A 17,031-nucleotide genomic window follows, 5' to 3' on the forward strand; every position below is an offset into this window, starting at 1 on the left:
CAGGTTTAGTTTAAGTACTGCTCTTCTATTGTGTTTATGTCCTTTTGGATGTGGCAATACGTTAATAAACATCCAGTGTCTTTATCTGTTTGTGTTTATTTTAAATGTTTAACTTTGCTCAGTGTCTGCTAAAAACATCCGGCCCAGCTCATGTTCTTAGTCTGAAAATCCGGCCCCAGTGAATTTTTAATTGAATAGCCCTGCTCTAATTAGACAACTTTAATTAACTGAGTTACTGATGCACACTGCATTATCACATCCAAATGAAGAAAGGGGGTTTGGTATACAATAGGAAACATTTTATTACTAAAAAGTTGCCTTACACTGAAGGTGCTCTTTCAGCAGCGTTTCCACAACTACTCTTTATTGAACTCACAAGATTGGATCTTTTTTAACCACTTAATGGAAAAAGACAAATAAATCATACATGAAATGACAGTAACTATGGGCTATATACAGCAATGGGAGTGGAGGGTCATAGGTGAGGCTTCAGTAGGCCAGCATTGTTTGGTGTTTTAACATACGAGGCTCATACAGGAGGCACTTGAATGTGAGAGCCTTAAGAGCCAGGGGCCGAGCCAGAGTACTGGAGGGAGAGAAAGGTTTAAAAAAAACAAAAAAAACATGGAAATGTCCAGCAACAAAAAACAATGACTACCTGTGTTGAAAAAAAGGAGTACATAAGGTGAATGCATCTATTCCTTCAGCTCAAACCTGAAGGTCTGAGGACTTGGTTAGAGGGGCGTCTGCTGTCACATGTGGGACACTGATGCACATACAGAGCATTTACACAGGCCTGCACCACAGAAATCTAGAGCACAAAGGGTGCACATTCAAAAGCATGCATCGCCCCACAATGAGCAATGTGGTTAAAAAAAGAAAAGATGTAATTAGACATCTGCAACTACGACGAAATTTAACTGTCTGCTGCTTGAGATTGTTAATGCAATAGACATACAGTATTTACAGGAATTATATTTTTTTCTTTTAAACATCTGTCACTCCAATGCCAGTTAAATAAAAAAAAAAAAAGTTAACTGCATTGCGGGGTATGAGGGGAAGTTTACAATAACTGCAAAAATCAGTGTCTTCAAGAATGGCTACCATTTCAATGATCTATTTACAATGAAACACAATTATGTATCCATAAACAAAATAATGTTGAGGAAGAACAAAAAAAAAAAAAACAAAAAAAAACAAAGACATTCTGAAAAGAAGTCTGTGGGTTGGCTGCCTCACTGCAGAGCTCCTGTCAGAGCTGCTTCTGTCCGTCTGCTCTGGGAGTGTGTGGCGTTCAGTGGGTCAGATCTTCTCCTGGATAAAGGGGTGCTGCAGAGCCTGGTTGATGCTGATGCGCTTGGCTGGGTCCAGCATCAGCGTGCCATCCAGCAGGTCCTTCAGCTGCATTACCTTCTTCCTCTGGTCCTCAGGCAGTCGCTGGCCTCCGATCATGTCTGCCAGCAGGTCTTTGGTGGGGTTGATGGTGCTCATCACCGTCACCTTCTCCTAATGGGGGAGAGGAACAAAAAAATGAAGAAAGATGCAAGTTAAACGTGATAAAATGATTTTAACTTCTCAACATTTTAAAGTTTAAAAATCATTCTGTACTCATTAAAAATGCAGGAAATGTTAACTTCCGTCAAATTAAAATGTGATGTAGAAGGAGCAGATTACCCTTTCAGTCACTTTGTCTACTTCAATGTACAGGAAGTTCAAATTCTGATCGAAGTGCTGGTCTTTGAACAAGCCTTTGCGGATCATCTGAGGAAAGAAACCACAACATTGCATCAGTGTTGACTTCTGGACCACTGCTTAGAACAGCAACACATCTCGCTTCATCTAGGCAACAGAAAGTCACTGAAGGAACCGAGATTCTATGATGCAATTTTACCTTGTTGGGCATTTTGCCCTTGAGGTCCATAGCCAGCTTGATCATGTGGTTGTTGGAAGATCCAGGAAACAGAATTTTGCCAGTGTAAAGCTCATACAAAGTGCAGCCCACAGACCACATGTCAATGCCGTAGTCGTATGGTTTTCCTATGACTGAGAAAGAAATTGTGAGGCAAGTGCACATTTAAAAGCAACCAGTCAATGGTGACTGCACAAATAGAGCAACTTACTGATTTCTGGAGCCCTGTAAAATCTGCTGACCAGATACGGTGTAATGTCATTGTCCGCGACGTGTGATGCAGAACCGAAGTCACACAGCTTCAGGATGGTCTTTGATTCATTTACCTGTTAAGGACACACCAAAAAACATACTTAGGAGATGCACAATTTGGTGATTTTTGACCTGATTTAAGGTGAGTGAGCACTTGGATCGTACCAGGATGTTGTCTGGCTTGATGTCAGCGTGGAGGATATTGCATCGTTTAAGCAGCTTGAGAGCCAAGAAGAGCTGCTGGCTGTATGATCGCACAGCCTTGATGTGGAGTCCAACATCTTTGCCGTATTTCTTCAGCACCTCTCGCAAATTCATACTACACACAAAAAATGACATCAGATAAGTGCTGCAGCAGTTAATGAAATGCACATATCTCAAATGATGATTTAAATAATGGTGTTTCTTTTTTCTTAATACCTCAGAGGCTCAAAGACCAGACAAAGATGCTGCTTGTGGTAGAAGTGCCTGAAAAGGCGAAGGCAGTGGAACTTGTCATCAGGATCAGCATCATTCAGCTTCTTGAGGAATTCCAACTCTTTTAAACCAGTTTTCTGCCTGTTCACCAAAAACACATGCATGTTGTCATCAGCGTGCCAGTGGATTTCCATTTCAGAGTGCCAATACTTGTTTAGATAGGAAATGTTGAAATCCACACATAAATGGTGTGACTCACATGAGCTCGTTGTTTCGGATGATCTTCACTGCCACCTCCTGGCCGGCCCTGGCAGTGTCCCTGGCTCGGATCACGTTGCTGAACACACCCTGGCCCGTGTAGCCATAAACATCATAGCGCTTGTCCAGCGTCTCCCCAATGTTCACCCCTAAATAACCACACATTTCACAAATTTGTATTTAGCAAGAATTCTGTAAGTCAACTTTAAACAACGTAGACGTGTGATATTAATGCACTCTGTCTTCACGGGGGCTTTTGCTTGTATTGAGCTGTAATGCCACTTTGCTGTGACATTGAGCAAGCATCCATGGACTGTTCCCCTGATACTGCCACAGTCCACATTGCAGGCATACCTGCAATTAACAGTAAAGATTTGGAAGCACTTACGGTAGTAACCCTCAGCATCGGTCCAGTTGTCCCTGAGGTTGGGATTCTCTTTGAAGTCCTTTCCTACACCTGCTGCTCTCATCCTGGCACTCTGTACAAAAAGCACAAAAAAAAAGAGGTCAGTGTTTCACAGGTGTTTCCTATCATTTTATGCTTTTATACACTGTAATGGTGCAGCCCACGGCTTACTGTAAGCAGTAAATATATTATTTTTCTACTTTTAATGAGGACAAAAAGTTTCTGATATGCTGACACCAGAGGGCAACATGTTTGACCTACTGACAACAGGCAAGTAAGTGTTGCAATTGTGGGACTGTACCAGTTGGTGGCGGTAATGCAGCAAAAGGTTGTTTGCTACCGCCAAAAAAAAAGACTCAAAAGAAGACTAATCGAAGTGGAGTTCATGGCTGCCGCCGGTAAAGCTACACGCAAGGTGTGTGGTGAACACAGGACATTTCAACAGACATGGGAGGAAGAATTTGCTTTTGTGGAGGTAAATAACAAGCCTAACAGTGTGCCTTCTTTGCCAGAAACAGTCCATTCCAAAACGAACGAATCTCCTGCGCCACCACGACAGCTGTCACAAAGACTTCAAAGTTGACTTTCCACCAGGCAGTAATATAAGAAAAGACAGAATATGCAGTCTCATTGGAAATCTTCGTGGTCAATAAGCTGTTTTGAGATTCAGCTGTAAAGAAAGTGACAGAATCACGGAGGCATCATTCAAAGTAGCGTGGACTGTAGCAAGGAGTCGGCGGTCTTTCACTGAGGGGGAGCTGATAAAAAAAAGTGTTTTCTGGACTGCAGTGAGTCCCTTTTGCCGAGTTTATAAACAAAGCTGAGATCACCCGACAGATATCCAAACTGCAGCTTTCAGATTTAACTCTCAGCAGACGTGTGGAAAACATTTCGGATGATTTGTTCATAAAATTGATCGACAATCTTAAGAAAACGCAGCACTTCAGCCTGGCCATAGACGAGTCCACCGATGTGTCGGATACAGCGCAACTTATGACATGGGCTCGGTTTTTTTAATGGTGACACATTCATGGAGGAAATGCTTGCTCTTTTGCCACTGACTGGCCAAAACAAGAGGAGAGGACATTTGTTTGGCACTCATGGACTTTTTCCGGGGACCAGGGAGAGAGATTGCACTGGAAGCAGCTTTTCTGGTTGACACAACCAAGCACCTGAACTCCCTAAATTTGAAGCTCCAGGGAAACAACAAATTGCTGCCTGCCTTGGTGAATGATGTTTCTGCTTTCATGGAGAAGCTCTCTCTTTATGAAGACCAGCTTGGTGACAATGACTTCACACACTTCCCAAACCTACGTTCACAGGTCAGTCAGTTGCACAGTGTCTCATTTGAACCTGCTATCGGTGTTCAGTATTTGGGTGAACTTGCCAGTGGCAACATCTACACTGCCACTATTTTGTTACTGAGACACTTCACAAAGTTATTTTTTTCTTATTTTAAATCCTGCGTGAATTTGACTTTGCTTCTCCATGCTAAGAAATGTGATACAATGTCCTGATTTCAACTGAGTGTAATTGTTTTAGCTTTGACCTCTTCTGTCAGGGCTGCCTATTGATGCACAGTTTCTGTGAATAATGCACACCTATATGTTTTTTATTTCATTTGGTAATACCTCATTGCTCAAAAAAGTAGGTCACCTAAAGAGCTATGTTCGTATGTTTTACAATGGTTGGTTTTTGGCCACAGATGAACTTTTTTGTGATGTGGAAGATTTAATTTTTACTTTATTTTTTGGAGTAGTAGGCCAATTAATTTTTATAAGCAATCTCTTAATTTATTTACTTGTTTTTGGAATAAAGCCTACTTAGTTTTTTGATGTAATTTAGTTAATTTCTCAAAAAAGCATTGCTTGAAAAAATATTTTTAAAACTTTGAAACAGTACTTTTGTTACAAAAAAAAGTGCTAATATGCAGTAAGTATGTATTTTGTTCATATTTTGTGAATAAAGCCCCATTTTGTAATTTGATATATATGACAATTTTTTTATGTCATGACATTTGGCCTTTTTGCTTTTACTAGAAATGCAGAAAACAGCCACAAATAGATCTATAAGGCCAAGTATAATATATTTTCAACAAAATCTTATTTTACTTTTACAAAAGCCTTATGAAATTGTCTTTCTATTGTAGTGCATTTAAAATATTTTGTTACTGAATATTACCTTGATTATTTAAATGTCGTTTACATAATTCAGTCTTATTAAATTAGTACTTTTAGGTTGCAGCCCACACAAACAGAGATATTTTTCTATGTGGCCCATGAGCAATGGTAAGTTGAGTAGCCCTGCTCTAAACTGTAGAAGAATGCTATAAGACACACGTTCAGATGTTCCACAGAGCTTAATATCTGAATACCTACATCAAAGTCAGCAGCAAACATGTCATCCGACTCTGTAAACATGTCAGGGGCTGAAGGCTTCTTTGGGTTGGATCCTGCAACAAAGAACAAGAAAAAAGAAAAACAACGCAAGATGAGCTTCTGCTCATACATCATGTTGTAAAACAGTATAACTGGAACATGTGTTTGATTCACATACTCTGCAGAGATCAAAACATGCTGCAGGTGGCAGAGACACCCAGGCTTTGGATTACAAGCCAGCAACTGAATGAACACGACAGAAAGAAACAAAATTAAAAATCCCTGCATCACAAAAATCTGGATTTCTCACACAAATCAAGCTACTTAATGCAATTTTAGTTTTTTACAGATTTTTGTACTTGGGCCAGTTTTTATTGTGTCCTTGTGTTCATGTGTAAATACCAGCTTGTTCTAAATTGCAGGGCAGTGCCAATGTTAATGCACATGTATAGTTCAAATTTAAAGGCAGTCAGTACCAATCAGATTTCACCTTTAGAAACTTGACGTTCTCCATTTGTGCTGAACTGACCATGAGAGAAGTGCAAGTTAAAAACACTGAAAAATGGCCATTTTGCTTGCTACAAAAAAAATAAAAAATCAGACAGAAAACTGAGAAAAGACCAAAAGATTGCTTTCCCTGATAGAGCTTTTAGCTGTTCAGTGTCTGCGTCTTTCATGTTCACCGAAGGCTGTGCTCTCCAGAGATCAAGCAGCAGTGACTCGTGTATCCTTTCTACAGATTTCAAAGACTTTAACGATGGGTGAAACTAGAGGAAGGACAGAGCAGATTATTGTGTAGTTACCTGGGTCAAGCTAACCCCATTCTGCCACAGATAACATATATGGTACTGTTCTTTGTACGGCCTAAAGCTCTGACCATTTTAACTAAGATTTAAAGGCTATGTGATTACTGTGTCCTTGGAATCCAGTGTGATTGTACTTCAAAAAGCAAGAACATTTAATTTAAAAATAGCTCTTAAATGTATTTATTTCTTCAAATCATGGCCAGCAGATATTGCGGTGTGGTTCATTCAGTTGGCCTTGTATGCCAACAGACACAGTAATTCTGACTAGGACATTACCGTCTTTCTCCTGGGCGATGAGGTTGTGCTTGGCTTTGATGTTGGCCTCAAAGGTGTTGAGGTTCTCTCGTTCATACTCCTTAACATCTGCGGCTACTCGCTCCAAGATGTCATCGGGCGAGGGTGAACGGCTACGTGTGCTGCTCTGGGGGCTGCTGGGCTCCGATATCATGTTGGTATCCTCGTTCACGACCCTGTATTTCTGTACAATAGAAGGAATCATCGGAAATGTTTGTGAGAAGACATAAAAATACTAAGATCAAACTAAATTCAGTTTCACCATCGTTTGGCAGATAAAGGAACTACTGAAACAGCAGATTGGATCAGAGTAGGTATGAACAGACCTGGACAATGGCCATGCGCTGCTGGCGGCGCTGTTCGATGAGAGCCTCTTCATCGATCTCCTCACCATCAAAGTCCTCCAATCTGCAAACATAAGCCAATATTTCAGATATAAAAAGACGACAATTTGCTGTAGTGATCCATTGAAGTTATAGTGAATTACAGGATCAGTACCCATTGTGGCATATCCCAATAAACCAAAAAAAAACTTGATATAATTAAACGTGACTTGTAAATGTATGAGATGCCCTTTGGGTCACAAAAAATCCAATAGAGAAACAAAAGAGTAAATATCTTCTTTTACTCACACTTCTTCCTCTGAGGACTCCTGGTCGACTTTCATGCCCTCTGAAAGACTGCCCTTAAACTTGTCTTCATCTCTGCTGCGCCTTCTTCTTCTCTCCCGATCACGAGATGTTGAGCGTCTATACTGTCGGAGTCGACCATATCTGTCTCTTTCATCAGACCTGCAAGGCATAGATGTGAAGAAAAGGATCATTCAACATCTAAAAAAAATGCAACCTACACCTGCCACACACCAAATACAAGAAAATCTCCAGAAAGAAACACTAACATCAAGCTAAAATTCAGACAACTGTCCTAGCATCAACAACTGACAGGTATCTGAATAAACAGGTAAGTGAAAGTTTCCTTTTAATACGTGAACTGCTTTGATGTAACTCAGAGAAACATCTTCTGTCATAAGCAGAAACAAGCGACAACTGAGTGAAAAGTGAGCTGTCGTCACCTGTGTCTCAGTGGAGACCTGCTCCGTCTGCGGGGGGATGAGCGGGAGCGTCGCCGCGGTGATGGGGACCTTCGTCTTAGAGGTGAGCGACTCATCCTGCGGCGAGAGGATGATCTAGGGCTGTTTTCTCGTGATCTATCTCTGCCTGGTCCTGCATCTGGCCGGGGGCGCTTCCTGTAAGACCATGAAGCGGACAGACAGGCTGAAGTGGGCATTTTACATTTCAAATCGACCAAAACTGCTCCAATGTACCTACCGCAGGAAGAAATATAAATAAAATCTGTCAAACTTCTTTAATTCTTCCATATTCAAGACTTACTGATGTGGTCTATCAGAAATAGGTTGCATAAAGGAACGACAAACTGTCAACTATTTGATTTTTGTGCATATTTCAGTTAGATTTGTATTTACTTAGGTGACACATACTCTAAGAAAGTAATGACAACTTCATCCTCTGTCAGTCAGTTTATATTACTGGACAAAGTTAGTAGGGTCAAAACTGTTCACTTACCTCAGCGGTGAGTCCTGCCTGTCAGCATCCCTTCTCCTGGTGTCTGTTGAGCGGCTGCGGCCTCTCCTGGGTGAGGACCTTGTTCTGGATGGAGAGTGGCTCTGCTTAGATGTCCTGTCTGAGGCACTAGCCGAGGGATGGTGGGCATCTCTGTGGCGAGGGGAAGCACTGCGTTTCCTCATAGGGCTGTGAGGCCCTCGCCTATGAGGGGACCGGTTCTCTTTTCCTGATGAAGCGTCCTTGGATGGGGACTTTGCTGGCCGCTTGTCCCGGTCAGCTTCTGAGCGACTTGGCCGTTCTCTCCCAGGTGATCTGGACCGCCGGCTTGCTCTGTCCTGGTTTGGTCTGTCATCCCGTTGTGGAGAGGAACGTTTATCAGCGCGGCTGACTCTCTGCTCTCCTCTAAAGCTGGAAGGAGAGCTGGACTTCCTTCTCTCCTTGGACCTATCAGTACTGTCTGAATGCTTTCTGTCTTTTGACCTGCTCCTGCCACGGCCTCTGTCTTTAGCACCTGTGTCCTTGGTGCCTTTGGTCACCTTGTCTTGCTTAGACTCCTTGGCAGGCCTGTCTGCAGACTTACTCCGACTACGACGCTTAGAGCTGGTTTTACTGCCCTCTGTTGAGTCCCGTCTAGATTTCCCACCTTTTCCCCCTCTGGGAGATATGGGTTTACCTGAGCTGCCCCTTTGACGCTGTTCTCCATTTCTGAACCTTGCATCTCCATCCTCTTCAGATCCAGAGTTATACCCCTGAAGGATCAAACCCATGCCAGACTGAACCTTGCCCTCCATCAACTGGCTGTCCAGCTCAGCTTTGATCATGGCCCTTTGTTTCTCCAAATCCTCCAGCAAGGCTCGGTCGTCCAGACTTGGATTTCCAGAAGAGGGAGAGGATTCAACTTTTCTATGAGTTGAGGAGCCAAAGAGGACAGCACCAGAGGGTGAGGATCCTTCTTTGCGTTTGTGTTTCCTATGTTTGTGACGATGCTTGCGTTTTCGGTCCTTGTCCTCTTCAGAGGCATGTTTGTGCTTTTTGTGCTTACTACGATGCTTGTGTTTTTTCCTCTTGTGTTTACCGCTGCTGCTGTGATGTTTGGACCCCTCCTCTGTCTTCTCACCATTAGTTTCAGCATCCTCCTAAGATGTGAAGACATCAGCATGGCAATTAGTCCAGATATCACCTCAATATTTGAATTGTTAGATATGTTGTTAATATGGTTATGTTCTTTCCCCTTAAACTTTTGTCTGTTTAACTCTTCCATACTGTGTGCACAGAATGATAAATGTGGACTACAGTGTACTAAATTTCCATTAAGGATGATTCTATTTGTTATTTAATTTGTATGCTTGCAGGCAATAATTTCAAAGACACAGGAAGACATGGAGCACCTACATAGTAAGTGCAACAAAGCTTAAACAACATAGGCAAAATGAATTAGAATTACATTTCATTTAGGGTGTAGAAAAAAGTTTAGATCTGAATTATGACATCATACCACTGAAGATTTTTAGATGTTGGTTTGTCCACCCCTACCTCTTCCTCCTCTTCTTCCTCAGACATGTCGCCACTGTCCTCGTTTCCACTTCTTTCATGGCTTTCCAGATCTTGTTTCCTGTTCAATAAAGGACAACATTAAACAGTGCAGAGACAAAATTACAAATTAGTGCTAAAACAGCAAGTCAATTAGCTGACTGACAGAATTAATTGAAAAGAAATGTGAAGGAACCAAAGGTCTGATACGGACCCCCACCTTCCTAAACGGATCTGGTATCAGCCACGACAGTATTGCCACTATCAGTTACAGTTATTCAGTGACAGCAGGTTGTCACAGCAATCCCTGGCTTTAAGTTACCTTTCAGGAAATTCTAACACAATGAGGTACTGTAAATAGATTTTAAATTAGAAAAAAAACAACACTGGCACCTGCACATAATATCAGCAGACAAGTTGCTTAAAGGTAACTGTATATGGAATAAAACACTGGACAGGTGTGTCTTTACACATTCAATGACTGAGTAAGAATCTCCACCAAAAATACCAAACATGTGTTGGTTCCAGTCACACACGTTTTAAGTATAACCATGGATTTGCTATTTTTAGACTCTCAGGTGGACTTAGCAAGCAATTTGAAGATATGAGCTTTAACTCTGGGGTGCCTGGCAAATATTTAACGTACTTGCATTTCATAAGGAAAAGGCTCAATCAAACAATTAAAAACTAGACAATGCAATAAATAATAATGGCAATAGCAATAATTTTATTTTATTTATATGTCACTTCTTGAAACAAAGGTTTTCAAAGTGCTTGGACAGATAACGCAATCACATGATGCCCACAATACAACAGGTAAAATAAAGGTAAAACAAAAAGACTACAAAAATGAAATTATATATAGAAACAATAACTGCAAATAAAATCAAAAAAACCTGAACGTCGTCAAGCCACTGATATTTAAATAGCACACTTAAGACAGCAGCCAATGAGCGTACTGCAATAATCTCCATACGACAGTCAAGACCTTGTGAGTAAGTGTGTTTTTCTACTCCTCTGATACTACCGTATAAATGTATATGTGCCCATCTGACAACCTGGACACTAATGATTTAAGGAACTCTTTCAAAATCCCAATAACCTGTACTGTTATGAACTTCACTTTAATCCAGAGAGTGTAAAGTGATAAGGCTACTTGTTGAAAATTGTATGAAAAAAATATGTATATATGCGTATGTTATCTGCGGAAAACACCACAGAACGTGCTGTGCTCTTCTTGAGTCATTTAACAAACACGGTGTACATTTAGACTACCTTTTAGTATATTGTTTGTACTACAGTACTTTAATTTAGGATAAAGTTGAAGCCATCATCACCCAGAAGGCAGCATTTTATATCCCCTTGAGCACAAGTGAACTCAGCGGTTAATATGGGATAAATCGCAGTTACGTAATGTGCTCAATTTAGCTATAAACTGCAGAAACACTAAGCAGGAACGGAAAGAATGAGGTGCAACTTCAGCGACAGAAATCAACGACATTGCCTTGACTTCATCTACACGCCACTTGTTCTCTCTTCCCATGAGCAAGACCGCCAAGATGATTTACACTCGTTAGCACGGTTATGCTAACCGTCTTAGCAAACTTAGAGCTAGCAAGCGAGATCCTCGGGTAGCTTCTAGCTATGCTAACTTGCGTTACACTACCGAGGCAGGCCACCAAAAACAAATGCTTGACTATGTGTAGTCTGGCACACACACTTTATTGAGGCAAGTAGACATAAACGCAGTGAAAGGACGTTTCTGCGTGCAACGCGTTAACTTAATGCTAGCAAAGCTAAAGAACATTAGCTAGTTAGCTAAGAACGTTAGTCAGCCGTTAGTTAGCCCCGGCAACAACGTGAACCTGCTACTCTGTTAGCCTCACGGGTTCCAACAACTCCCTTTGGTTCCAGAACCAGGAAGAGGCTTACACCACAATACCACGAAAGTGTTATATTTAATTAAATGACTTACACGTGTTCGTTGCCATTATTCATTCTTCTGGACGTGATGTCCATCTCAACGTCGGCCATTTTCCTCAGCTGAGGGGGCCTTTTCTTCTTCGCTGATTTGGAGCAGCTGGAATGTGACGATATAAAAAGGCTAACGTGACCCCCGATGTGCTGGCGGCACATTGCAGAGGGGATTTGTGGGCTGAAACGTGTATTTTGTCCACCAGAGTGTACACTTGTGTAACCTAAAGTTGTTATTAATGTTTTCTTCAGTATATTAAACACTAATCTGTGAAAAATGCTATAAACTATTAAGGGTTCATAAATTAATTAGAATGAATTACATCTGAATAAGTGTCCCATACTCATTTAAAAAGGTTACTTCCTCAAAACACACAAAAAGGAGATGTTTAGATTGTGTTCATATTTGTGTAATAATAACAATAATAATAAATGTAAAAAAACAAACAACTTGAAAGTAATAACGAATGCCCAAGAGCCTTTCTGCACTATATTCCATTATATTTTAAATTGCCACCTACTATGGGAATTCTGTGCCTTCATTTTTTCATATTTTGACATTTACACCATAAATTGATTCAGAAAAAGCACAAATCAGTGCGTAAAAGTCACCAGAATGCAAAGAATCATGTATGATGTTCAAAATTTACATTGGAAATTTCCCTAAACCTTGCATTAATTAAAGATTTAAACTACATTTATTCTCATGCAGCTCATCATATGGGTTTACGACATCACTGCCATCACTTAAATACAACAGAGGGTTTTAATGAGTCAGCTGACTTCATGGTGTAATGCCTAACCTGAATCACATTGCACACACAAGCTAACTTTATTTTGTCACCCAAATTGCCTCAAACTGGGGATTTGATCCCTACAGTGCAGTTATTGTGCATGAGTAAACTTTGTACCTACATTTTAAATAGTCTTGATGGCAAAAGTGTGAGTTTTAAAATCCACAGAATCATCAATAAAACAGTCAATCGAACTTAAGGGCAAGGCCACATAAAGGGAGAAAACAGAGGGCAAAGGGCAGCTCTTGGAGGTTGCTCAGTTTGCCTTTATCACAGGATGGAGGTCAATTTGTGGGTCATGTGGTTGTTGAAAGCCTCTTGTGCACCCTGTGGCGGTTCTCCTCAGTGTGCACTGCTCACTGAAATGTCATGTGAATGCTTGATTTGAATTCTCTGTTAGGAGTCTGCAGCAGTTTTAACATCTTTTGTCGATGTTCTAAAGTGAAAAGCATGTGACTGTTTAATGTAAAGTTTAATGCCCTAATTCTACAATATAATCTCTAACTGCACTGCATTGTCCAATATCTTGGGCATTTGTCTTGCAGTGAATCCATTCTATATATTTGCACCCATTTCTTTACAAACTATTAGTTTTATTGGCCTGAATTTAGCAAGTATGATCCCGACAAGCCTTCATGCTGCTCTAACTGCAGGCCACCTAAATTTAACTTTAATGGTCTACTCATTAGAATTTATTTATTTATTTTGCTGGTGCACACGAGACATGAACTGCAACAAAATCTCAACAACAGCTCAAGTTTTAATTTGCATTGCACTCAAAACAAGATGTGCAAGTTCCATTTCATGTGAGTTTGACAGTGTTTTTCGAGAGATAGCCATCAGGCCTGCTAAGAAGTACACGTGCAAAAAACAAGTCCATTATCACAAATGCTCATCTTTCTCAAAAGGGAAACCACAACACATGACAAGGAACTGAAGAGTAAAAATGCCAAACACCACGTGTTGCATAGTGTGTTGCCTCATATGAAAATTTCAAATATAATCAGACAGGTCTGAAACATCATGCTGTAATTGCAAAAAGTTACAAAGATATACCTCTGAGTAGAATTTCAAGGATGCAACAGTGCTGAAAGGCTGCTTATTATCTGCTCTTGACAGTTTTATTTGAGGTAGTAAATTGCGTTATTGTGCAGCACCTGTGGCGTGCTTATTCAAAACAATGAGAAAGCAACAGAGGCATTCAGATATAGCAGCACTAATGTCAGCGTTCTGACAGATGGGACATGTGTTTCTGGCAGATGACAGTCCTGCAGGTGTTACCATCATGTTGCTTGGTAGTAAAAATTCTAAAATGTTTATTTTTTCTGTTTCAGATTGGAAACTGAAAGTATATACTGAGAAATATTTTAGTTTTTGCTGAAGCATCTCTGTGTAGAGTGTAAACAGGGAGTCTGGAGCTGTAACTCAGTCGAGGCCCTGTGCTGTTCGGTGTGTCACAGATTTATATGGTAAAGTTGCAGGCTGGTGGTCTCACAACAGATTAAAGTCTCAGTCACAGAGACATTAGATATTCCATTAGTTGAGACCTCTGTCCCAGTGTGCTCAGTAAATCACAGCCGCATACAATATGTGATGAATGTTGTATACTGCGTTCTGCTGTGCCACCCGGAGACCTGTCTCTGTGTCATACAGATTTATTATGTGTGTATGTAGTTTGTAAATACAAAGCTCGGAGTGCTCTCTCTTTTAAAAACAATATATGTTTTTCATTTTCTCTTTATGTCATCTTGTTTTATTTTTACTGTATTAACCTGAACAACAAACGGCACTGTTTAAAGACCCCTTCAGGTGAAAATCAAATATTATTTTTGCTACCTTCCTAACACGTAAGTATGGTGTCTTTTTATGTGCTTTATATGCAAAATTAGAGGAATAAGCAGTAAACACCATGCGCTGAGCAGTTCCAGTTTAAAGTTGAGCATCAATGACAAAAACAACTTGGATTTTGACTTCATATGTAACTAACTTGAATGACTAATCCTGTCAGCTTGCAGATCAGGGCTTTCCATATCATTATTCTTCAGCAATTTTCAGCATGTATGCCTGAAATACTACAATATTGGAACTTTCCATTGTGATGCATCACCAATTCTTCCTCTTGTGCAAATGTAAAGTCAATATCTTGTGGAAATGGACATTGCCATCTTGCACCAGTGATGTCATTTGCAACCATAGACTGTTTGCAACCACAGTCTGTTGGTTTAATAAATGGCCAGAGAGTGACACTGTTGTAGGCTCCTATTTCCTGAAACTCCTGCAGGCCCAGTTGTGAGTGAATCATGTTTTTTTTATTATTTTTTAGATCTAGAAAACCATAAAATATTGCAAGTGTCATGGCTTTCCAAGACAGTCAAGATTACAGTGGCTGTCTTTTCTCAATAAAGTAAAGACTTTGGTTGCAAATAGCCAATTGTTGCAAATATCATCACTAGCACAATATAGCAATAACCATTTTAAACGAGATAGTGACTTCACAGTTGCACCACAGAATGAATTGGTGATGCAAATTCATCCATCTTATGTACAATTTATGATATAAATACACCTAAATGGCAACCGATAGATGATAGTTGTACATATGTCACACTAAGACTCTAGAAGAGGAGTCAGTCAAGGGATCACATAAGTGATTTGGATTCATCATCTAGAAACTACAAATGCTGTGAAGATATTTCAGTCAGATCCAAAGTGGCAGAATGTCCAACCACATCAACACAGTGACTTACTGCTATAATGTATAAAACCTGCACCTTTGTATGAATTAGCCAAGGTATTGACATTGCTAAAGCACACAACAAACACAAAAATCTAAAAACGTTTGTGAGTTTGAGCAGTAAAACCTGCAACCACTTTACTGATGGATAGATTAGTCACTTGGTGCACCAACCCCACAGATCTGATTGATGCCTTTTGCTGATTCCATAAAGAGGGAATAAAGCAGGCAGACATTCGGTCTGCCATGACTCTTCGGGCCTCCACTCTCCAAGCTTCACTGGAGACACAATAAGGATGAGGCCATAAAACACGGGGTCCAACAGATGCTCACTGAAGACAGCCACAGTCCATTATGGAGCCTGTTAAAGACACGCGGGCGGTTTGCTAACCCACCGTCACCCCCAGCCCTGCACTCTTAACTGGGTTTTGTCTCCTTGTGTGGAGAAGGACAGAGTTATGGCTCAGAATGACTTCCTCTGACAGAAAGTCTGCCGGCGCTTCTCAATGAAGAGGGAACGCCTGCTTCTATCAACGCAGATGTTCTTTGTTCCCTGACAGATGTGTTCATCTTTATGGTTTTCTGTCTTTTCTCTTCCTTTCTGAACAGTTTTGCTTTATGAGCCTCTGATGTTTGGTTTTCTGAGCGATCGAGGGGCTGGCATATGATTTACTAGAGTAAAGAAGCGGGTTTGGCAGCCTGACCTCAGCATATGGCCGTGTCGGAATGTTAAATTTATGTTTGTTTCGAGGAAAGGCATAAGAAAGTGTGCTTATATTGTCATGGCATGGTTGATTATTTCTCTGCTATCATCATAGGTGATTTTAGCGCAGAGATAAGGCCAGGTCTTGTAATTCCAGGCAGGTTGGACTATGATTTGGAGCTGAATTGGAGACATTTATGTTAACACCATTAGTGTAGGTTCAGGGTGTGGCTGTTGGAGAGTGACAAATTAGAAAACAGGGACTGCAGAAGCCTTCATTTTCCTCCTCACTGCATAGTTAAGCATGGGTGTAAAATTGGACATGGGTGATAATCAAGGCCCTGAATAGCAGCACTGGAGGTCCACCACCACCCAGGCTACAAAATAAACAATGGAGCTTCAGTAGAAACCAACTAGACTTCTCTGTTAGGTTCTTGAAGATCTTTCACCTCTCATCCAAGAGGCTTTTTTAGTTTTAACTGACTGATATGGAGTTTCAGATGTTTATTGTCTCACATGGCTAATGGCGCATAGACGACCCAGGACACACATGTGCCTCAAGGTGTAAATGATTGTGAAACCAGTTGGTCCCACAACAACAACAACAGCAATCATGGCTGGGGAGACGCCAGTTTACACGACAAAAGACATGAACCAGGAGTGACCCAAGGTGTTAATGATGTCAAAACTTTCTGGGGAGAGATCTTAGATCTTAGCTCCCCTCCTCTGTCTAGAGATGGCTGGTTCAGTTTGACATAGATAGCTCTCTGCTATTTATTCTCCCTCATACAAGTCTGTTCACTCCTCACTGCATTGGACTGCATATACAGCATTGCTCCACTTCAGTGTCGGTGTTTTATCCTTGGGGAGAATCAGTCCTCATAGTGTTTCTGAGCCAGAAGTGCGCTGGAGTTTCAGATACTTCAGCTACGTTTGGAATGACGATGTCGTTCCTCCGGTACTTCCTGTCTTCTCTGTTTGTTGTGAGGCTGT

The 17,031-nt window shown here is 40.9% G+C and overlaps 1 protein-coding gene across 1 annotated transcript; it reads right to left on the reverse strand.

The window, feature by feature from the left end:
* Window positions 1-331: 331 nt before the first annotated feature.
* On the reverse strand, window positions 332-11,953 carry prpf4bb (pre-mRNA processing factor 4Bb). Its single transcript, XM_023263110.3, has 16 exons — window positions 11,809-11,953; window positions 9,837-9,915; window positions 8,304-9,439; window positions 7,793-7,966; window positions 7,353-7,511; window positions 7,047-7,128; window positions 6,703-6,904; window positions 5,621-5,694; window positions 3,225-3,315; window positions 2,838-2,985; window positions 2,582-2,719; window positions 2,327-2,480; window positions 2,121-2,235; window positions 1,892-2,043; window positions 1,675-1,761; window positions 332-1,506 (listed from the first exon to the last, which is right to left on the reverse strand). The coding sequence occupies exons 1-16, from the start codon at window positions 11,865-11,867 to the stop codon at window positions 1,303-1,305; spliced, it is 3,054 nt and encodes a 1,017-aa protein (XP_023118878.2). The 5' UTR covers window positions 11,868-11,953; the 3' UTR covers window positions 332-1,302.
* Window positions 11,954-17,031: the final 5,078 nt, after the last annotated feature.

Source organism: Amphiprion ocellaris, chromosome 22 (assembly GCF_022539595.1).
Source record: "Amphiprion ocellaris isolate individual 3 ecotype Okinawa chromosome 22, ASM2253959v1, whole genome shotgun sequence".
Classification (NCBI taxonomy): domain Eukaryota; kingdom Metazoa; phylum Chordata; class Actinopteri; family Pomacentridae; genus Amphiprion; species Amphiprion ocellaris.

Coding starts and splice junctions, on each gene's coding strand:
- prpf4bb (XM_023263110.3), bottom strand. CDS start 11,867: ATGGCCGACGTTGAGATGGACATCACGTCCAGAAGAATGAATAATGGC. Junction 7,129..7,352: donor GAGTCCTCAGAGGAAGAAGT/GTGAGTAAAAGA, acceptor TTATGTTTGCAG/ATTGGAGGACTTTGATGGTG. Junction 2,044..2,120: donor TTACAGGGCTCCAGAAATCA/GTAAGTTGCTCT, acceptor TTTCTTTCTCAG/TCATAGGAAAACCATACGAC.